The sequence below is a fragment of the Anser anser genome (genome assembly GCF_964211835.1).
Source record: "Anser anser genome assembly, chromosome: 8".
Lineage (NCBI taxonomy): Eukaryota > Metazoa > Chordata > Aves > Anseriformes > Anatidae > Anser > Anser anser.
In genome coordinates this window covers 23,402,349-23,423,523 of record NC_139728.1, presented here as the reverse complement: position 1 = coordinate 23,423,523, position 21,175 = coordinate 23,402,349, and the positions used below count along the sequence as shown (strand labels likewise).

Sequence of the window (21,175 nt, the reverse complement as noted above, 5' to 3'; positions counted from 1 at the left end):
CCGTGGCAACGCCGCCGCGCCGCACCGCGCATGCGCGCCCGCCCCGACCGTTTCTTAGCCCGTTTTTTAAATCCCCCCCTCCCTGCGCGCGCGCGCTGGCGGTTGGCTCCGCAGGGGGCGCGCCGCGATTGGGAGGGAGACGGCGCCGTCCCATTGGCTCGCTGAGGGCGGCGGGGGCGGGATTGCGGCCGGTTCTGCCTCCCGATTGGCTGGCGGCGGGGCGGGCGCGGGGCGAGCGGCGGGAGCGGCGGCGTCTCCCCTCAGGCAGCGCCCTCAGGGCCGCCGGCGGACCCCGGCCCCCAGGTACCTCGGGGAGCCCCGCGGGGACGGGCCTCTGTGCCCCGCTCCCCCGGGAAAACAGCGGCGGGCTGCGGGGAAGCGCCCCCGTGGGAAGGGCGGGAGGGTGTGTGCTGAGGGGCTGCCCTGGAGTAGGGAAGGTCGCCCCCTGAGGAAGCCCTCGGCCGGGGCTTTTTTTCTGAATAATGCTTTTTTTTTTTTTCAGAAGCCTTCAAAGCTTAAACAGTTCGGGTGCTGACTTTAAACACTGAGCAAAGCAGCGTATTTGGAAGCTGATCTAGTGCTAAGTTTGCTAAAGTGCTTTCTGTGTGCCACGGAAGTTTCTAACAGCTTACCCCTTTCCTTCCCTGCGCTATACCTACAGCAGATTTGTTTCCTGACCTTTATCTGCGAGCTCGTGTTTTGCCTGCTTTCTGAGATTACACGAAGGAACTGTCCAACGGGAAACAAAAGTTCTGTGTTGACTTTGTAGTTCACATCCTTGATAACTTCCTAGGGCAAGGTTTGCACTCTGATTTGGGCTTGACAGAGAAAAAAAAAAAAGCTTACGTATCTGATTTGTTCTTTTTCTTAACGAGTTACTCATTTGCTCTGTCTGAAAAATACTGTTTGAAAATGGGGTTGAACTTGGTACTTTCCTTTTTGTCTTTGCCATCTTCTCAGCTTTGTCGCAGAAAGGATGGTCCCCTTCAGCTTCCCTCTGTCGAAGTACGCGCTTTGGGACCCGGTCCCCATGGGTGACACCATGGGTTCACATATTGCCTATTACAGGTATGAACAGGCCTTTTTAGGCGTCAGGTGGCTAACATAAGAATTATGTGATTCAAAGCTTCATCTTAGCTTCTGAGTCTAGCGTATAAAAGACACAAAGGAGAAAGAGACAATCAGTGTGTTTGTAATAAGCTTACAGGATTTTTCTTTGAAAAGATTTAAGTGTTTCTCTTTCTGTGGGGTAATTGCAGTCAGGTGGGTTGGAGGTACCTACGCCTAAACTAACCTACGATTGCTTTCCGTTCGCTTGCTACGTGGAAAGGTGTAGAAGTAACTGCATACTTGTAGCTTTCCTTAACCTGCTTTTCCGTATCTCTAAATATCCAAAGGAAGGTATTTTTTGGCAAACCGAATGCAGATAGCATGCTTCAAGTAAAACTTGAAGCTAAGCGTTTTGCTTGCTTCAGAAATCAGGGTTCAAATACCAAAAGTTTTGATTCTCTTTTTTTTGGCTAAAATGAGTCTGGAGGCAAATCTGAAGCACTTGTGAATTTGTAGGGCAGGGTATTCCAAACCTGACTTTTAAATTTAACAGAGAGCAAAAATTGGTCTTTATTACCTAGGATAATTTTCATACAGATATATCTACACTAAGATTTTCAATATTCATGCAAGTATATGAAGATCATTGTGACCGGAGAAGGACATAAAACGTTTACTTTATATATGGCTTATCTTGATAAAAAGGTGGGCAGCCCTTACACACAGGTCAGAGCAGCCTCCACATCTCCTTTCCACATAGTGCTTCATGAGTTTAAATTAAAATCCCCAAGTTTTAGCAAATTTTAAAATTAATTACTTTAATTTTTATGAAGGCACTTAACTTAGCTAATCTTGATAAGAGGATGTGAGTCATCTTCACAGTATTCACATAAATCAGTAGCTTCTCTTTGAACTTTCTCCAAGTCAATATCAGATAAGCTATGATAAGTTAGAATAGTGTTGCTGTATTTACTAACCCAGATTCCAAACTTTTTACTGTTTTACCTTTTTTTAATAAATAGTGATTTTATGGTTACCTAATTCTTCTCCTTACATTGCTGTGTCTTCGAGCTCAGGCTGCTACTGCTTTTAGCATCCACGTCAAATACTGGGCTAAAAGGATAGGATGCCCTGTCAAAGTTAGTTAAACTATGTTGTTTATTTACTCTTTAAATTTATGAAACTTGAGTTCTGTGTTTTAGCCTTAATGTTTCTAACTTGTACACCTTATATTAAAATAATTAACTTGCATGCATCTTAGTCCTATAACAGTGTTGCTCTTCAGCTGAAAAGGCTCTTCTCTCTGCTTGTTATTTATTCTCCAGGGGAAAAAATTGTTTCCACTCTGACCTTAGCTTGCAGGATTAATCAAGCCAAAATATTTTTGTTAAGATAATCATATAAAGCATTCTGTGAATCTGCTCCAGTTAAAGTGTATTCTTGAACGTGAATTATTGGAGTGATGCACAGAACAAGAGATAAAATCCCATGAATATTTTATGTAATATTACTAACTTTTATCTTTTTGCTGTTTAGAGCTTTGGGCTGCTTCTGTATATTTCCTTTTTAAAGGAGGATAAAAGATCTGTAAGCTAGTGCAATAAAGCGCGTTAAAATAATTTGTGCCTTAAACTTGCTTGTTGTCTCTCTTTAGAAATCCAAAATTATTTCTGATGGAGAAAACCTTGCGACTTGCCTATCGCCACGCTAAGCAGAGTGAAAAGAAATTATTTGCCTGTTTTTTACTTGGGACTCTTGCAGTAGATGAAGGTAACTTTAAATATCAAGTAGACAGCCAATAGCAGTTGGTTGAATAAGCCTTTATCAAGGAGCCTGAGTTGTTGCTCTTGGACTCTAACTTTTTGTTTATTTTCAAGATGGGGAAGGCATAAAGCTAACAATAGACCGTTTTGACCCTGGCCGAGAAGTTGCTGGTGGATCGGGCAAAGTTCCAACTGCATCTCTTCCTGGAGACTTTTTGATTCGGTGCACAGTTAATGCCTGGGGACCTTCTTCAGACAGCATCATAGTCCATAGCGCTGAAGATATCAGCTTGGCTTTTAAGGTAGGCAGCTGCTGGCAGCTTTTGGATTCCTTAATAAACTGCCATCTAGGCAGGAGATTGGACTATGCACAGGGCTTAATTTCCAACCCCACCAATTTAAAATAAAACTGGAGAAGTATTGCCTGGAGGAAGACTACTTAGTTGGTGATGTGAAAAGAGCTACTTGAGTGTCATTGAAAAGCGCATTGAAAACTACTCAGAATCAGTGGTCTTCACAGAAGTTCAGGGATTATGCTCTCTTAATCTTCAACTAAAATCTTGCTGTCTCACCGTAAGTTTTCAGCTGGTCTGACCATGAAAAAGAGCAAGATGACTGTGGTAGCAACACACTTGCTTAAACAAGAAAGAACAGCTTTTTCTTTCAAATCTGTCACGAGTGAGTTGCGGTATTTGCATTAAAGTTCATTAAAAGCATTGCTAAGCAAGTGACTTGAAAGAAAATCTGTAAAGTCTGCGTAGGCTGGTAGGTACAGCTGTAATGTGTAAACTATTCTGTATTCTGTGGATAGATAATCCAGCAAATACACCTTCCATTTCTGTAATCATTTGCCTGTAGTTACTGCAGTGATACATACATTCAACTATGTATTTTATCATACAAATAGTACTTTACATCAGTTTTCTCACAGTGATACATCCATGTGTTAAAATACAAATTTCTTGAATGCAAGTAGGAAAGCTTCAATGGTCCAATTTGAGCCTTCTAGTTGCTGTTAATTTATTAATTTTTATACAATTTAAGTAACCCCAGGTTTCTGAATATGTTATAAAGCAATGCTAGCAAATGCATTTAAGATGTGTTTAATTTCAAATATATTTTACATTATTATTCATTACGTTCAGTATAGCCATGAGCTTTGGAGGCATGGCTTATCTTTTTTTATATGGTGCCTACTGCAGCACTAGCTGTGGTGAATAATTTGACTTCTTACTGCAGTAAAAATGGAATCATTGAAGTAATATGAAGACAACTTTGTGTACCTTAATTTTTTTTTTCTTTCCCCTACTTGTAGGATCTGCAGCACAGCCTGTGCAGTAAAGATTCACTGGATCTGTCTAAACTGCTCACTATTAGAGCTCACATTGTTTTCACAGAAAACCTGGATAATCTAGATTTTAGTTTTCATTGGGCTTCTATTACTGCAGCAAATATCTTGGAATACACCCCTGTGAAGTCTGTCCCAATTATTCCCACAGCCCTAGCAAGAAATTTGAATGGTCCTATGAATATCGCACAAGTGCAAGGAACTTACAAATGCGGGTAAGTAAAGGATGATGCTCAAACTCCTTAAGTGGCCTGCCTGGTTGTTGTATGCCTTAAAACAGGGAGGTAGGAGACATCTTAGTGCTTTGCTTTTTAATAAAGTAACTGATGTGAAAAGAACATGATTTCTGGTACCTAGAAAAACAGTACATTAAAAACAAGCAGGGAATGGTATCGGGTAAAAACCTTAAGTTGTTCAAGTAGGAGTTCTTGCTTTTGACCTCAGTAGAAGCACCTTCCTGCTGAGGCAGGCTGAGGCATGTCTAGTCAACAAAACAGCTACAAACAGCATCCAGCTTGTGTAACGATGTCAGTGCTGGCCCTAGAACGCACATCAGATGAATGTGAACAAAAGCTCTTTGTGTTAACCATGCTTATAAAGATGGTGTTGGGGAATAGTCATTCTGGCTGGTAACTGCTTTAATAGGATGAATGAAGCACAGAACAGGAAAATAATCTGAAGCAACTGAATGCCATTTTATTTGGTGAGAGACCTTATGAATGCCTTTCTGAAAGTTACTCAGATTTAACATGACTTGCACTTCTAGATTCATTACCAGAATATTAAGCAAATGTGCTTGATAATTTTTTGATTGACACAGGGAATTAGTAAAAAGCAGTACGTATGGAGAATGGTTTGTTTATTTATTTTTTTCTCAGACTTCCTTCTTGCAACACTTTCTAAACTTTCATCATTCTTTTCAGGATTTTTCTGAAAGACTGACTTGCAAAATATTAATACTACTAATGGTGATGATAATAAAACAAACAACAACAACAAAAAACACAACTTCTGCTTTTTTTCAGCTACCTTACTATGGACCAGACAAGAAAACTACTTCTGCTGCTTGAGTCTGATCCGAAGGCATACGCTCTGCCATTAGTTGGAGTGTAAGTGTTGATTAATAAACATAGATGTGTATATATCTATTAACACACATCTATTAATATATTAATACACATAATGGTTTGGGAGGTATTTGAGGGAATACATAGCGGAAACTTGCTAGTGTAGCAGTCTCTAATCGGATATTTCTTCTTACTTTTAGTTGGCTGAGTGGAGTTACTCATATCGGTAGTCCTCAAGTTTGGGCATGCTGCCTGCGATATTTATTCAGTTCTTCAATTCAAGAAAGGCAAGTCACTTGTCTGCAAAACATAGAAACTATGGGCTGCCTAAAAATGTATCCCCCAGAAATGTGTGGTAAATCGGTTCAAGGATATTTGGGGGAATTCTGCGATGTGTGTGTTGTGTAGGAGGTGGGTCTGTCTGCTTTTGTTGTTCTTCCTGGTTTTGACTTCTGCCTCAAATCTCTTGAAAGCTATAACTGAAGCATTAGTGAGCTGGGCCAATATCCCAAAGAAAGAAGGTGGTAAATATTTACTGTCATTAAGGTCACTGCATTTTTCAGTTTAAATAAGATCTGGCAAGCAGGAAATACTTACATAAGGAGTGGTGTGTTTAGTTGTTGGGTTTTTTTTTTAAACTTTTCTTATGGGCGCTTTTTGGCATGTGGTTTCTCCCCGCTTGTATCTAACCGACACATTGAAGCACACAGATTTGCAGCTAGTTCTGTCTTGTAATGACTTCCTGCTAAGTAGTCTATTTTTGTAGTTTTTTGCATTCTGATTTTTTCCAGTGTCAAGTTAGTAAATAATCATCCCTCATTTTCTAAATCTTCTCACCTGTAATATTTGCCAAGTTCTTTATATGGAAGCTGGAAAGAGGGAGTTCAGGTCTTTATAGTTTTAAAATGCTCTTCTGGTAAATAAAATTTTAGAACAAGCAGTATATGTGTAAGAATTTCTTATGCTTTTATTCATAGTTGCTTTTAAATTACAAAATGAAAACACATTTGGTGAACAGATGTTTGTAATTACAGAATAGACTTCTTTTCCTTAAGCAATTTAAATACACACAAATGCAGATAAGACCCCAATTAGATTTGGTAGTCAAGTTAGATACTTGACTCTCATTAACTTTTACTGATTCTATCTTGGAAGTGGATTAGGTTGATTTGATGAACCATGCAAAGAGAATTAACCTCTGTAGGCTAACTGTTCAATCTGTACATCATATATTTTTAACTCTTAAGTTGAAAGAATCGTTTTAAAGTTGTATGTGAATGTGCTTTTTGAGCATCTTGTTCTTACTGCTTTCTCTGTCCCAGATAAAAGTGAAAAAAAGAATTGTTCTGAAAGCAGTAGTTCCTTTTCCTGGAAATGCACGTTGTTTTCTTTATCCTTAATCTTACTTCTGTGCTAATATTGACTGTTGTGTCTCACTGTTCCCTATCTATATAAAAACAAAAAAACACCTTCAGTATACCTTTTCTTCAAAAAATCTGTTTTTAATATTAATGAGCATTTTTGGAATTCTGAGGAATAATGCATGCTACATGTCTTTATAATCTCTTCTATTGAATTATGAAAAAAAATCACTATAATTTTTATGATGTTTTCTTCTATACTATTATTGAAGTCTTCTAGGAGTTTATTTAAAGTACTATGTGATCCTGAAGGGTTGAACTAGAAAGTAGAAAAATTATTCCCACTATTTCTGTACTTTGCTTTAATTCTTGCATATGGCATCAGTCATAAGTCCCTCTGTTCTGTCTGTGGCTCAGCATCACCCAAAATACAGTAAGTCACCACACTGGTTAATTGTTCAATTATTTGCCCAATATATTGAGAAACTAATGGTCGTCTTCCTGTTTTTTTTTTTTTTTTACATATGTACTTTTTTCTGTTTTAGGGTTTTCTCAGAATCTGGGAGGTTTCTTGTTGTGCTTTATTCATTGACACACAAAGACCCAGAGTTTTATGAGTGTGTTCCATGCCGCGGACAGACTGAATTAGGGTTTCAGCTCTTGACTTGCAGTGAAACCGTACACCTCTTTAAAGTAAGTGGCTTGGCTTCTTACTGCATCATGGTAGTTTAAAAAAATCAACTTTAGTGTAAGTACTTAAAGGAGGAGTCACTATAATGTGACCCAAATGAAACTGCAGTGTTTAAAAATGATGTAGCTGTTTAAAGTTAGATGTGTTTGGTTTTTTTTTTTTCAGTGATTTATTGTAATTTGTGTCTCAGAGTGAAAGCACCACCCAAGTCAGGAACTGCACACTTTTCCAGTGGCATTTAAGAGTCTGTCTTTTAAAACATAGCATGCTGTGTTGGAATTTGCTAGTGTTCTTTCTTATTATGATTCTGATTGCCTATAGCATTTGTTAATCTGGTATACTGTGCTGGATGCTTCCACTGACTGCTACGGGTGATGCATATTTGTATTTCCTTTCTGGAGAGCAAAGCTAGGAATGCAAAATGGAGTTCAGTGGCTGCTAACCTGCAGAGCTCTTCCTGTGCTGCAGTAACAAAGCAGAAGCAATTCCATCTTTTTGCAAAGTAACTGTTTGAAAAAATGTGATACAGAGCCTGGGGGATATTTAAAAGGTTTGCAGAAATCCTAGGAATCTCATTTCTTTAAATGTTTTCCTGGGTGCATGCAGAACCTGAAGCCGAGTTGTTCATTTGCTCAGTATGTGCTTCTGGGCTCTGTTAGAGAAGCAGTTAATGTAACGTGTCCTGTGCTGTTCTACTGTGTGCTTTCTCCAGAAAAAGCTTTCTGCAGATGGCAAAGCTTTAGCAACACAGCCTTGCTTCTGTTGTCTCCAGGATTTTCCTAGCTGTATGTGAATAAGCATAGAGCAGTTACTGTTTCTTATGATGGTGAAGACTTGTGGAAGAGCATCTAAGCAGTTACAGCAAGGAAGCATCTGCTCATGGCTATAATTAGGCTAACTACTTTACAGAGTAGCAGGGGGAACAGTGTTAAACAGGAAGGGAAGCTGCCTGCCTCCTTGTAGTGGTAAAAGAATTGAGAAATGAAAGTAAAGGCCGAGCAACAAATAATCAGATAAAAACTTCCTTAAAACTATGTCTTTGGGAATAATCAAAAGTTGGAATTTGCACGCTTCACAAATACATAAAATTCCATTTCAGAGTGTTGAACCTTCGGACAAGATCCCTATCCAGTTTGAGTTGAGTGCAGAAAACCAAAATGCAGAAACTGAGTTCTTCAGCAGAATCTGCAAGAAACTTCCTATTAGAAGGTAAATCTTTCAGATGTCAGCTATGCACAAAACTGAGATACTTTTCAGATGAGATTTTTTGATCTCTGCTGTGCAGGATGGCAGGCGAGCTCTGACTACAGTGATGATCTTGCATTAAAATCTGAATAGGCTTGTGTTTATTCCTAGAGTTCATGTTCAAGTAAGATGGTTAAGCTGACCCTATAGCCAGAGAAAAATACTAATAGTGCTACTCTTCTTACTAGTGGTTGTAATTAATACAGTGGATATTTCTACAAATGTTTCTTTACTGATGGAGCTTAGTATTTTCACTGTATTAAGTTTTCTGTGTCCTTTGATCCAAATCTCTAGCTGAAATCTACTTAAGTTGGTAAAAATTTGGTTTTGCTTCTGACTTTTCAGAGCTGAAACCTAGATATGTTGAAACTTAGATTTTTGGGAACCTGACGTATCCATCAAATTTTTGGTTATCTGTGGCTGATTGAAGACAGCCTTCAATCTCCTTTAAACAATCTTTGCTTTAGCACTTTCTATCTTTCTAACATAAATCGGTGCTTCACTGTTAGAATGTCACTTAAATACTGTGGAGAGATGTGGAGAGAGAGGATTAGTACCTTTTTTTATTGCCCAAAAGCAGCAGATGTATTTTCATTGCTTGGTCCCAGAGCTGTTTTCTGTTTTCCATATGAACTCCCTGGCTAACCAGGGAGGCGTAACTATTTCTAGGAAAAAATGTTGCTGATATTTCACTGTAGACTGCACAATGACAAATATGAAGATTCATATTAGTGCTGCCATATCAGACAAGCAAAGGTTTTCTGTTTGACTAATGGTGTTTGTTAGTCCTCCCCACAGTTGTTCACCCAGTAAGCTGTCAGCAAGTGATCATGACTCCGGTGTAGAAGATGAGGATTTATCCCCGAGACCCATTCCAAGTCCACACCCAGTGAGTCAACAGGTAACTAAGTAAACAATTGCTCTAGGCTTCTCAGATTTTAGATGTGATACTTCAAGCACTGAAGCTAGTTGTAAGGGGGTCAGAGAATGTAAAGCTTCTGCCTCAGATTGCTAGCAGGGGGAAAACAGAACTGAAGAAGTGGACTGAGATTCTTAGCTCTGTCTGTAGTCAACCTGCCTTTGTGCCAGGGCTAGAGATGCCAATTCCTGCATATGCTAGCATTTGGGAACGAAGATAGTAGGTTCTACTCAAGGAGTCTCTCTAATATTATATGGAATAGCCATGGTGTCTGAGGTAAAGAAGGGTGCTGCAAACTTCCTTTCTTGTATATTTCTGGGTAAAAAACAAACAAAAAAAATTAACTCGAGTGTGTACAAATATAATGAAATACCTGCAACAGAACATGTCTGGTAATCCACAACTGTCATGTCCTTCTTGACCTCCTAGTGGGGGCTGTTATGTACCGAGTCTAACAATAATAAGAGGGAATATGTAGCCTGTCTCTGGAAGGGGAAGGATTTATACTGCAGATTGATACAGAGCTTTTGTTTCATAGACACGGCTGTTATGCCATATGAAAGCAATACTGTTGTATGAAAATGATCCTGGATATCTTTCTTTTTTCTATATCTGGATTCTCTAATCTTTAAAAAGGTATTTCATATATAGTTGATTTGGAGCTAGTAACAGTCAAATACTGGTTCTAAATGGAAACACCATCTTGGAGAAACACTAGGAAAATTCTGCATGCGAAGAGCAGGAAGCTCACTTTAAAATGCTGTCTTAAACTTGCCTGTGTAATTGTCCTCAGGTTACCAGGATCTTTCCTTCAGTTCCTGAACTGTCCCTTGTTTTGGATGGGAGCTTCATGGAATCAGGACAGTTGCCTGAGCCTGTGGGGACTTCAAGTGCGAAAAGTCTACCTCGAGCGCTACATCAGCCTATTAAAAAGAAATGGTGCTTGGGATCTATGTATTACCCCACCCAGTACTCTGATGACAAACAAAACTTGCCTGATAATATAGGAGATCCCTCTTCGAGGCAATTACCAAACCAGTTAAATCAGAAAATTCCACCTTCAAGGCCTTCCAGGGGAAAGCAAGCTCAGCTACAGCAGCAGTTGCACTGTAAGAATGCCTGTCCTCAATCAAGAAAAAGTTCTGGATCTTCTCCTTCAACCCCTTGTAGTGGGCCTTCCCCAGATGCATCTGAGCACCAACCCAGAAGGCCACCACAAAGGCTTGCGTTAAATGCTGATGGAGTTGCACAACAGGGAGAGCCTCCAGTTCGAAGAACCTCGGTGTCTAATTCCAGGCAACTTCCTGCTGTTACACAGCCAGTCCTCTACAACTCTGCTTTTCCGCCGCAGAGCTGCAGAAGACCACCAGAACTGCAGATGCCAGTTCAAGTTCCACCTTGCTGTCCGACCAGCGCGTGCAACTGTCAGTTTCCTGCTTCCATCCAGTATAATCCAATGAACTCATGGCAAGGAATTGGTAAAATGAGCCCCAAGCATGGAGCAGAAGTCCTGTCGGAGATGGCTCAGCAAAATCCATGTACAGTGCTCCATCAAAATATCATTTGTCCGAATATTTGCTGCAATCCAGGATATACCACAAGTAACCCCATAAGCGTGGGATATCATGGGAAAATGGGCAACTGTTCTCTTGAAAATAGCTTGTCACATGGGATAAGACCGCCTTCAAGTGCAAGCCCCTCTAGTCCACAGTTTTGTGGAGCCCACTCACCATGCCTACACCTGCCTGCTTCTAAAGCAGGATCAGATAATGGGATGATGGGATTATCTCCAGATGCTTACCGGGTTCTTACAGAACAAGACAGACAACTCAAATTACTTCAAGCTCAGGTTTGTTGAAATGGCTGCCTTCTCCTCTGCCCTTTTAGTGGTTATGCTTTGATAGTTCCCCTGCCAGAGGAATTAAACTAAATGTCCTCGTGAGGACGAGAAAGCTTGTCATACCGTGTCCAGTTTGGGGGTGGAATTAGCTCTGCTAATTGATGTCACTTAAAACAATGGAAAATTTTGACTTTGCTAATTAAGCTTTGTATTTATTTTTATCATAATTCCAAAATACGAAGGTTTGTTTTCCTTTCAGCAGACTTCTGTAATGCAAATGGATATGACTTCTATATAAATACTTTTATTTATATATATATATACGCTTTTCTATATTAAAAGTTTGTGTATATATGCGTGTGTGTATCCAGGCTAGAGACAGACTGTAGACTTTGGCATGAATGTAAGCATACAGGTAAAACAGAGAACATTGTCATATGTTACTTTACCCACCTTTCAAGCCTACAGCTTCCTGAGTTGTTGAGGCCCTCGATTAGAAAACTTTAATAGTCTGTTTGCAGCAAACTGGCAGGATTCATCAGGTGTTTGTTGCTGGGCTGGAAAATCGGGTTTTACTGAACTCACTAAATTTTGTTGTGATACCAAGTCAAGTTCCTTGAAAATACCTACCTCGAGTTACACTTCTGCAGGGTGTGATTTAGGACTGAAGAGCCAATATTTGAATTCTGCTGGTGATGAATGATGGGAATAGTACAATTCTAGGCAATACGCATTTTTCCTGCTTAAACTAGAAAATTGAAACTGAAATCTGCTATGGGTATAGTTCCTGCTTGTAAAATCAAGCTCTCAAAGCATGGATTGTGCATGAGGGAGGGAAACCACTCCATATGGTATAAATGCCTTGGAGCTGTGAATTAATCAACAGGGTGGATAGAAATACTAGAGTAAAGATTGCCTGGGCAACCCTAATTTTATCATTTAAGTGCTCATATTTGTGATTTAATACAAAGCTGGTTTAACACAGTATAGGGACAGTTGGCATATTAAAAGCTTGGCTGGTAAGTGAGTAATAGGCTTTGTATATGAATGAAGGGGACTGAAAATACTTCCAACAAGTGTGCTGTAAATAAGCTTTCCTCAAGTTTTCTTGGTGTAGGTCTGCCAGCATGCATAAAACCTCTTATTTGCTAGTGCTGCCAGTGTCAAAAATGATGTTTTGATTTATGCTGCACGCACGGCTGAGGACTGGGATGTTAATCAGACTTCTGTGGCAAGGCAGCCTGGATTTGAATCCAGACCTTAGAGGATCCAGGTTTAATAATTCATTTCTGCCACTTTATTATATTTTCCTGTACAAATGATACCATTCTGATAACTGTTACAGATCCAACGCTTATTGGAAGCACAGGCTCGTCAGGCTTGTTCCTCCGAAACAGCCGCGTCTAGCAATGCTCAGCAGCCTGAGAAGCAAGGGGAACTTGTTACTATGGAAACTCAGCCCTCACCAGGTTTGCCCATGAGAAAAAGTGTGAGCATTGCTGTAAGCACAGGTAACACTTTATTCCTTAAGAACAGACTGGCATTGTTTTTTCTGGATGTTTCTGTGATTTTTCTGTGTACAAAGAAGGGAATGTATTGCGGAAATGTTGAACGTTGGCAAACATACACCTAGATACCAAAACCAGCCGAGTTTGTTTTGTTTTGTTTGTGTTTGTGAGTTTAGGCTGAAGTTACTTTAGTCTTTGGGCTGCAAAGACAGTGATTTCCATCACTGGAGGAGTTATTTTTCCAACAGCTTTAGCAAGGTCTTGTATTTTTAATTATGACTTGTTGTAAGAAAATATCCGCGTCTTTTTTTTTTAATATTAATATACTATTCTGAAAAGTAGTAACTATTATCCTATCTGCTGTTCTATTAAATATAGTATTGATACCATGCTTTCTGTAACTCATGCAGGTCTACGCGTGGAGGGGAGACTGCATTCTTTTTAATTTTAGCAAATTACGCAGGTGTAACTGTAAGGTTACATATTAATGTATTGGTTCCAGTTTAATCCATAGAAAAAAAATTTGGTTATTGTGGTAATTTGGTAAATTTTCAAACAGGTTCAAGGGCAGTACATTAAAACACTTTAATACAACCATTTATTTTCTTCAAGTACGCTTTAGGAGCATACTTTGTAATGTAGCACTTGAACAATGCTTTGGCAACTCCTAGCTGTTCTAAACCTTAAATCACTTTTGAAAAAAAATGAAAAAAAATTCAATGTGAGCAAATGATTCCTCTAGCTTTACAAAACCAAATGGTTTCAAAAGATTGTAATGACTTTCCTAAATGGGTAAAAATCTTATTCTTCTCTTCTAGGTGCTAGCTTATTTTGGGATGCACCCTCAGAAAAACAGGATGACTCCATACCACAAGGAAAGAAAGAGGATGCAGAGATTTCTAAGGAAGACATAAACATTTCAATTAATGCTGAGCAAGATGCAAGTAACACAAGTATTGCTTCTTCTTTAAAGGTGGTTGACATGCCCAGCTTTGTAGACAGTATTCATCTTGTGGAAGAAGGAGCTAATCAGAATACTCTCCAGTAAGTAACCAGAAATATCTCATGTTCACATAAGCTGAACTACCTTGCAGAAGTTACTACTTTTTATATTTTTTCATAATTCTTTTGTGAGAATTATGAAAATGATCACCTGACTTCAGTTGTGTTCTTTACCTTCTTTGTTTTTTTAATTATGCTTTGAATTGTACAGCTTGCCAAAACAGTTGTCTGTAGAGTTTGCATTTATCAGTCATACACATTTAGCTGGCTTACCTATCAGCAAGAGCTGATGGCAAAAGCCTTTAGCTTGGAAAAGCACGTACGGTGCTGGCAGCGTTCCCTTTCTTACCTTAACTCCTGAGCAGAAAGGGGACACTGCTGTAGTTATTTGCTTTCCTACAGTGACTTTTCAGCATTCAGAACCATTTCAGTTCTGAGGGGCTTATATGACTGATTACGATATGTCCTCTGAATTTCTCTACATTTTGCAGCTAATTACATTGCGCATGCAAGTGCCACGTTCATTGATATTAACTACATTATTGTTAAGGTCAGATTCTTCAAGTAGCAATAACTAATCTCAGTCTAATTTGGAAAGAGATTTTAGAAATATTTTTGGTTATCTGTATGGATGTTACTTTTACACAGGGAACAGCTCAACAATTTGACACTTAATAATCTAACGTTCCCTGAGTATAAAAAGTCAAAGGAGGGGGAATATCCTTCCAGTTAAATTAGGTTTCTAAAATAATCGTATTGGGAAAGATGGATGATAATTAGGCCAAAATTTAAATATTCGTAGTCCTTGAATACAATATTATCTACAAATATGTAACACTACCAGTAATGTTACTGATTCGAATTGCTCTTTTGAATATCATATTTTAAAGAAATGCCATCTGAAGTTTCTCTTCAACTTGGATACATAAACCTGGGAAATTGTTGTGTAAGTGTCTTATAGTAAGAACACAGAGTGTCACTCAGATTTCTCTGAAGAGGAGGGGGACATTTTGGGGACTGACAAATAATTGTTAGTATAAGAGTAACTGATAACCTACATTGACTATCTAGTATGTCACGTGATTTAAATCTTATCGCTTTCAGCACAGGCAATGGATCGTTCGGGTTCTGAAATTCCATTATCTTACACCCGTCTCTTGAGGAGGGACGGGTAGGGGAAGGAGGGTCACTTAACGATCTCTTTGGGATGATAGTACTATTGAAGTGTCTGGTCTCAAACGGTTTGTGCAACGTACACACAGATAGCAGAGGATGCAGAGCATCGTTTAACTCATTTTAGAATATTTACCCTTTTTATCTGAAAACTTCAGGGCAGATTATGATTTCTTTCACATTTGTTATAGAGAAACATTTCAACTAGGGGGTTGTTTTCAGTTTGTGATATTTGGTCTGCATTCTGTATGTGTGTACTTGTAACCGTCTTTGAGAAATTCTTCCAGTGTGGTCTTCAAATTTCAACAGGACTTCTTTCTAAAACCAAGGTGAGTAAACGGTAACAAAAGATACCTTCTGAATAAGTCATGTTTCAGAACATATGGAAAATATGACTCATAACGGCTTTAAGTGTCCACAAAGATATTGAAAATGTAAGACTAACTCCAAAATTTTAGTGACTTATTTTATCTGCTTTAAGGTCAAGTCAGTGTCATTGAGTTTTACCAAATCCAGAGAAGCCAATGCTGTTTGCAAAATCATCATTTGAAAAGCTATTGAGGCTGTTGTAGTCTTACCCTGCAGGCTGTGTTTCTTCGGTCCTCAAAAGGCTTCTGCTCCTTACTGCAGTCATTTTATTTCAAAGTCTCAGGCAGAAGACAACCAAGAAATGTTAGACTCGCTCTCCAGTGGTCTGTTTTCTCCTTTTCTGGTATTCATGGATAGGCACCAGTAGCGATGACTTTTGTTTTCCATTTCAAATAAATATATCTACTTATGTCAATGGTCTCTTTCAGAAATGAAAATGTTTCCCAAGCACTTGTTCACAATTCATCCTTACAAGAAAGCGCTAGCATGTGCTTACAGGAAGAGCCAACAGAGGGAGCCAGCAACCATGTGGTGGTAACAAGTGAGCAAAACCTAGAGCCACCCACCTCCTTGTTGCCCCTGCATCCATCAGAGGATCAGAAGCTCTACCAGGACTTGCTGGTAATTCATTTAAATTTCATATTCAGATCTGAATGCAACAGTTGCAACAACACACTGCTGAAGTCATGACGTGGTATTGGCATGACTGAAAACCATATGCAATTTTCAAGTTCAAATGATATGCTCTACAGAAAAGTTCCAAGTTTGCAGGTTTTCCTTTTAAGACCTAAATGGCTATTCCTCATTCTTCTGTGCATACATGGAGTACTGTCTACTGCCTAATATATAATTCTGTAGTTATAAGGTGGTATAAGTTAACTTTCCCCAATTAGCACCCTTTAAAATAGCACAGCACTTTACCTTCAAGTCTCTTAAAGGATGGAGGCTTTAATCTTGAAGCAGAATGTCGTGTTTAAATTCAGTACGGACTCTCACAGAAAGCTTGAAATGTAAGGTAGCACAGTGTTCCTGTACACCGATGTGACTTTACGTGATTGCATCTGAACTGAATCTGAGTTTGGCTTGTCTGTCAGAACAAGCTGTTAACCCATCTAGTTGTATGGTAAGTTACAAAAGAACAAAACAATTTTCTTTCACGACAGCTCCAGCATGTCATGATAATTTTGGCAATGTGGTCCCTTCCCTGCTCCCTTTTTTCTCTAGGGCCAAGTCAACCATCTCTTAAAGTCCTCAGAAGAGCAAGGTCACTTGCCAGTAAAAACAGGATTTGTTAGCGATGGTCCTAAGTATCAGAGTGTTGATGATGCAACAGAACAGGACTCCGAGGCTGACATGGGAGCGGTGGATAAAGAGAGCGTGATTAGTGCTACGCTCAAGCAACTGAGGAGTCTTGGAGTGACAATTGAATCGCCCAGCAAAATGAAGAAAAACACACACAAAGTGGAGAATGCCAGGTAAAATACCAGTTATTTTGAGTAGTAGCTTCTAGATCCAACCACAAATTGAAGATTGGCTTAGTGAGTGAAGAAGGGACTGTGTTCGCTGCCAGTGGGGATTTGTTTGCAAGCTTGATCTGCATTTCCTGCACAAAGATGAAACATTAACCCATGCTATGGGTATTTCAGATAGCTTTAAGAGGTCTGTTAGCAAATTCAGTTTAGCTACGTGTAACTCAAGTAGCTCTAGTGCATGCAGTATGTGCATGCAGTAGCACACAATAGAGTATTACAGAGAGGCATTGGTTAAACTTGGGAGGCGGAATGGTTAGCAGCTATAGTTATTTTTTTGTCACTACTTCTTAACCCTTGTCTTGAATTTCACCATTATAAGTTATGATAGCAATTTCACTTCCTTATATAATCAAAACTGGTTCTGTCCTAATCACTTCTGTAAGCACTTTGAATTGAAACAGAGGGAGGCTGCAGTGGCTGGCCAGGGAAGCAGCCTTCGTGGAAACAGAAGGAGGAACAAAGTGGAACAGAACAGCAGAATAGTTTCAGTTACAACAGACCTTCCAAGATTGAATCCAACTGTCAGGTTACGTCAGGGCTGACCCAAAGTTAAAACGTCATTAAGAACATTATTTCTGAAGAAGTGTGTTTGAGGCATGGATCTTGTTCATGTAGCTGCTTATGGATAGGGCTGACTGCCTGATACGCCTTCAGTTTCATCCTTATTGTCTTCTTGATACTAGTATACAAGTGTTAGGTAAACCAAAACTGTCTCCTAATTAATCTTCTCTTCAGCTGTGTATCAAAAGCTATTTCCAGTCATAGAGTTTCTGAGTGCTTTTCTCTCATTATCACTTGAATTTCATCAGATGCTTCGCCAGAATTTCTGTGCTACCTTCTTGGCTGCAGAGTCTGTTGGTGTCCTTTTAATGTCAACAATATGCTGATAAGTGAACCTGTAAGACAAAATGAGAATTCTTGATTTTTTTCTTCAAAGTTGGGGCAGGGAGTGGGGTTCTTCTTTCTGCCGTGTTGATGGCTGATAAGTAATTCTGAGGAAAGGTCTCCAGCTCAGCAGAGAGAGAAACAACAGTGAAGCTCCATAGCCCGATTTGTGGTGGTGCATTTGGGTCAAGAATTTACTCTCCCTAAGCAAACTTCATAATTAGTGCTCAGTGAAATAGCAAGATTCTTAATGTGAGAAAAGTGGATATATTAACTTCCTCTATGAAGCACGTACTAAATGGACTAGTTTATAACCACTACCAGTGTGCTAGAGCCTGTCCTGTCTTTAAACTAAACACTTAATGTGTATAAAGAATTATTGAAGCAAGTGGATGAATGAACGTGTCTCTTACTGAAGGATGTCTTCAAAAGCTAGAGCCTTGTCGTGCTTTGGAAAAGACAAGATGTCCTTGGTGTCTCTGGTACTGGGCTTATCTTATATTGAGATAAAAATTTGGGGTTGGATGGGAGCATGTAGTCTTAGGGTCAGAGGCTTGTAATTTCTCATTCACTGGTGAAAGTTGACAATAGCTCAAATCTGCTTTAAAAAACAAAATCAGCTCTGAAATCAGCTAGAGGTTCGTTCTTCCTGGTAGCAGGGTTGTGGTTGGTATTGAATCAGAAGGGAATATTATCAGTTCTCCGAGACAGTGGCTGAACGCTGTCAGCGTGACTGGCTGGAGAGCTGCTCTGCAGGACGTGCAGAATGTCTGGCCTCAGCACTGAGCAGTCTGCTCAAGCTGTGTTGCCCAGGAGGAAGGAGAAATCAACGCAGAGAGCAAAATGAAATTATCAGGTTATACTGTGAAATGCATACTTCTTTCCCTGTAACGCTAAACTAACTTTTTGCTGCTTTATTTCAGCATCCTAGCATGCATAAATCCCGAAGCGGTGATTCCTGGACTAAATTACATGTCATTTGCCAACGTCAGCATGTATGGCTTAACTCCTAACGTGGTCGATCTGAGCATGGAAGCAAACGCTATAGCACTCAAGTATCTCAGTGAAAATCAGTTGTCTAGACTTTCTCTCAGTCGCTCAGGCCCAAATCCTCCTGCTGATTTCTCTTTCCAAGACGGCTCGCATTCAAATATGGACAAGAGCATGGTGGGCCTTAGCCTAATTTCACCAAACAACATGTCCTTTGCGACCAAGAAGTACATGAAACGATACGGACTGATACAGGGCAATGACAGTAGTGAAGATGAAGAGGAATTGCACGTTCAAGGTGGCAGCTGTGGCGCTGACAAAAGTGAAAACGTGCTGCACAACAACTGTACCCCTGTGTTGGATGGCTTCAACCACTGGACTGAATTATCCAAAAGAGTAGATGAAGGACTCCCTGCTCATCTGAGAAGTCGCAGCAGAGAGTTGACTGCTAATGCTCCTCTGCCAGAATTAAACAGTCCTATGTTAAGAAACATTACAAACGATTTTTTTCCTCCCAGAGCAGAACAAGCAAATGAAAACTCAGTTGAGATTTTGAAGGATTTAAAATCAAACCACAAATTGTTACCTGGGAAGGTTGAATTCACTGAACGACCTGGCAGGAAATATGAAGGAGATATTAAAGTTTTCCCTGGAAATCTGCATACTTCAGCCCTTGGAACATTAAACCAGTCACACAGCATGAACTCTGTTGGCACCATTCTTGATGTAAAACAACTCAGGCAACTGCCAAAGTTGTTCTGAACATCTCCAGAGATAACTGGCAGATGCTGTTTCAAATCTTAAGTGGGAACCCTCTGTAAAAGACTACAGGAAACCAAGGATTAAGCTATCTTTTATGAGGTCGCTTTGTTGTAGCAACATTAAAATGTGCAGAACTGAGCTTTCGGTCCAGTTTGAGAGCCACCTCTAGATGCCTGGTCGAGTCAGTGCTGGTCAGCGTTGAAGTATGTTTGCACTCGTGTTTACAGTTAAGCATAATTTTAAAGTATCCAGGAGGTGAATTGACTTGAAGCCTTAATGAAGCTTTATAATGATGCTTATCTAAATGCTCTATTGTCGAATTTTTTAAATACTGACTTTTACGTGTTTGTGCTGACTGTGAGCCATCGCTATGGTATGGCAGAGCAGGGGCAGCAGAGCTAAAGCACTAACTTCTAGAAGTCTGCTGAAACGTTCGGATTACTGTGTGGGGGTTGCGCTGGGTGGGAAGGGAAATATAACCATGATTTTACTTTGCATAAAGTTCTTTTGAATTCAGGCAGGGCGGCACATGTAACAGACTCTGTATCGTGAAATCTTATAAGGAAATTGGGGAGAAACTAGCACTTTCATAACTTTTGTGATTTTTTTTTTCTGAATGAATGTTTTCTATTTATTTAATAACTACGTATTGTTCATAAAGGTCAAAGATTTCATTAAAAAAATAAAAAATCTCCCGTTGTTTGGTGTAGCCTTCATTTAAGACGTTTGCTAATTCTTAGTCACTGTTCAGAATGACTAACAAAGTATGAGGATGTCACCTGGTAATAACTCTTCAGGAATCCCAATATTAGATGGGAGGGTAAGCAAATAAATAAATGTTCCTCATTAACACACAGATTAGTCTGAAAGCTTTACAGTGTATTATTGGGATTGCTATTATGGGACGATGGAAATTGAGGAGTTCAGCTATTGGTTTTCTGTTCAGACTTGGACTTTTGTACAAATTTTTAGGTGTAGTAGACGCTTCTGGGCTTGTGGTGTCGGTTGTGTTCCTACTGGTGCAGGAAGCCCCAGGTGCCCAGCGCTGGCTTTGACAGCTCGGCTTCCTCTGGCAAGTCCTAAGGACGTGGCTCCAGCAGCGTCACTGCAGCGAAACGCGGCTCCCTTCTGACCTCCTGGTCTTGGAAACGAGGCCCTGGCGGTGGAAGTTGCAATTTATTCCAGTTCCCACCATCCGTAACGGGGAGGACGGAGCCGAATGACATAGTGCCATCTGTTTTCTCCCTGGCTGCGGTGCATCAACACGCTTCGGGCTTAATGGGAGTCTGAACAAACTTTGTTTTAATGATGGCATTGTCTCAACACAAGTTCAGCCCACGGTGCTGACCTCGTCTTTCCTGCTCAAAGGGTGTTAAAGCAGAAATTAAAGCAACCCCCGCCAAAGTCCCAGGCTTTTCCCTTTCAGAGCTGAAGAACTGGGGTGGCTCTGTTAGCTTACGGTATGTTTGATTATAGACTAACTGCTAATTAATTTATTACAGTAAGAGTTCCAGCATCTACCACCTCATGGGCCTTTGTGGGCTAAGAATCAGGCTTGAATTAAGCTACTATTTTTTTTTTGGAGCAAAGCTGAGCTGCCTGGATCTAGAGAGGAAGGCGGCAGCTTCATGCTGTGTCAGAATTTCTCTCCTCGCAGCAGCCTCTTCCAT

The 21,175-nt window shown here is 39.9% G+C and overlaps 1 protein-coding gene across 4 annotated transcripts; it reads left to right on the top strand.

Annotated features, from left to right (window-relative positions):
* The first annotated feature begins 123 nt into the window (after positions 1-123).
* STIL (STIL centriolar assembly protein) lies at positions 124-20,197 on the top strand. 4 transcript variants are annotated; one of them, XM_083845604.1, is made up of 16 exons: positions 124-303; positions 961-1,068; positions 2,705-2,820; positions 2,928-3,115; positions 4,129-4,376; positions 5,187-5,270; positions 5,429-5,515; positions 7,135-7,282; positions 8,380-8,489; positions 9,324-9,426; positions 10,238-11,293; positions 12,630-12,795; positions 13,611-13,836; positions 15,765-15,957; positions 16,561-16,811; positions 18,677-20,197. In XM_083845604.1, exons 2-16 carry the CDS (start codon positions 977-979, stop codon positions 19,503-19,505), a joined length of 3,897 nt encoding a protein of 1,298 aa, XP_083701730.1. In that variant the 5' UTR covers positions 124-303; positions 961-976; the 3' UTR covers positions 19,506-20,197. The 4 variants fall into 4 exon arrangements, with proteins under 4 accessions (XP_083701730.1, XP_083701728.1, XP_083701729.1 ...); XM_083845602.1 differs by having other exon boundaries at positions 9,312-9,426; XM_083845603.1 differs by lacking the exon at positions 124-303 and adding an exon at positions 397-799 and having other exon boundaries at positions 9,312-9,426.
* The last annotated feature ends 978 nt before the right edge of the window (positions 20,198-21,175 follow it).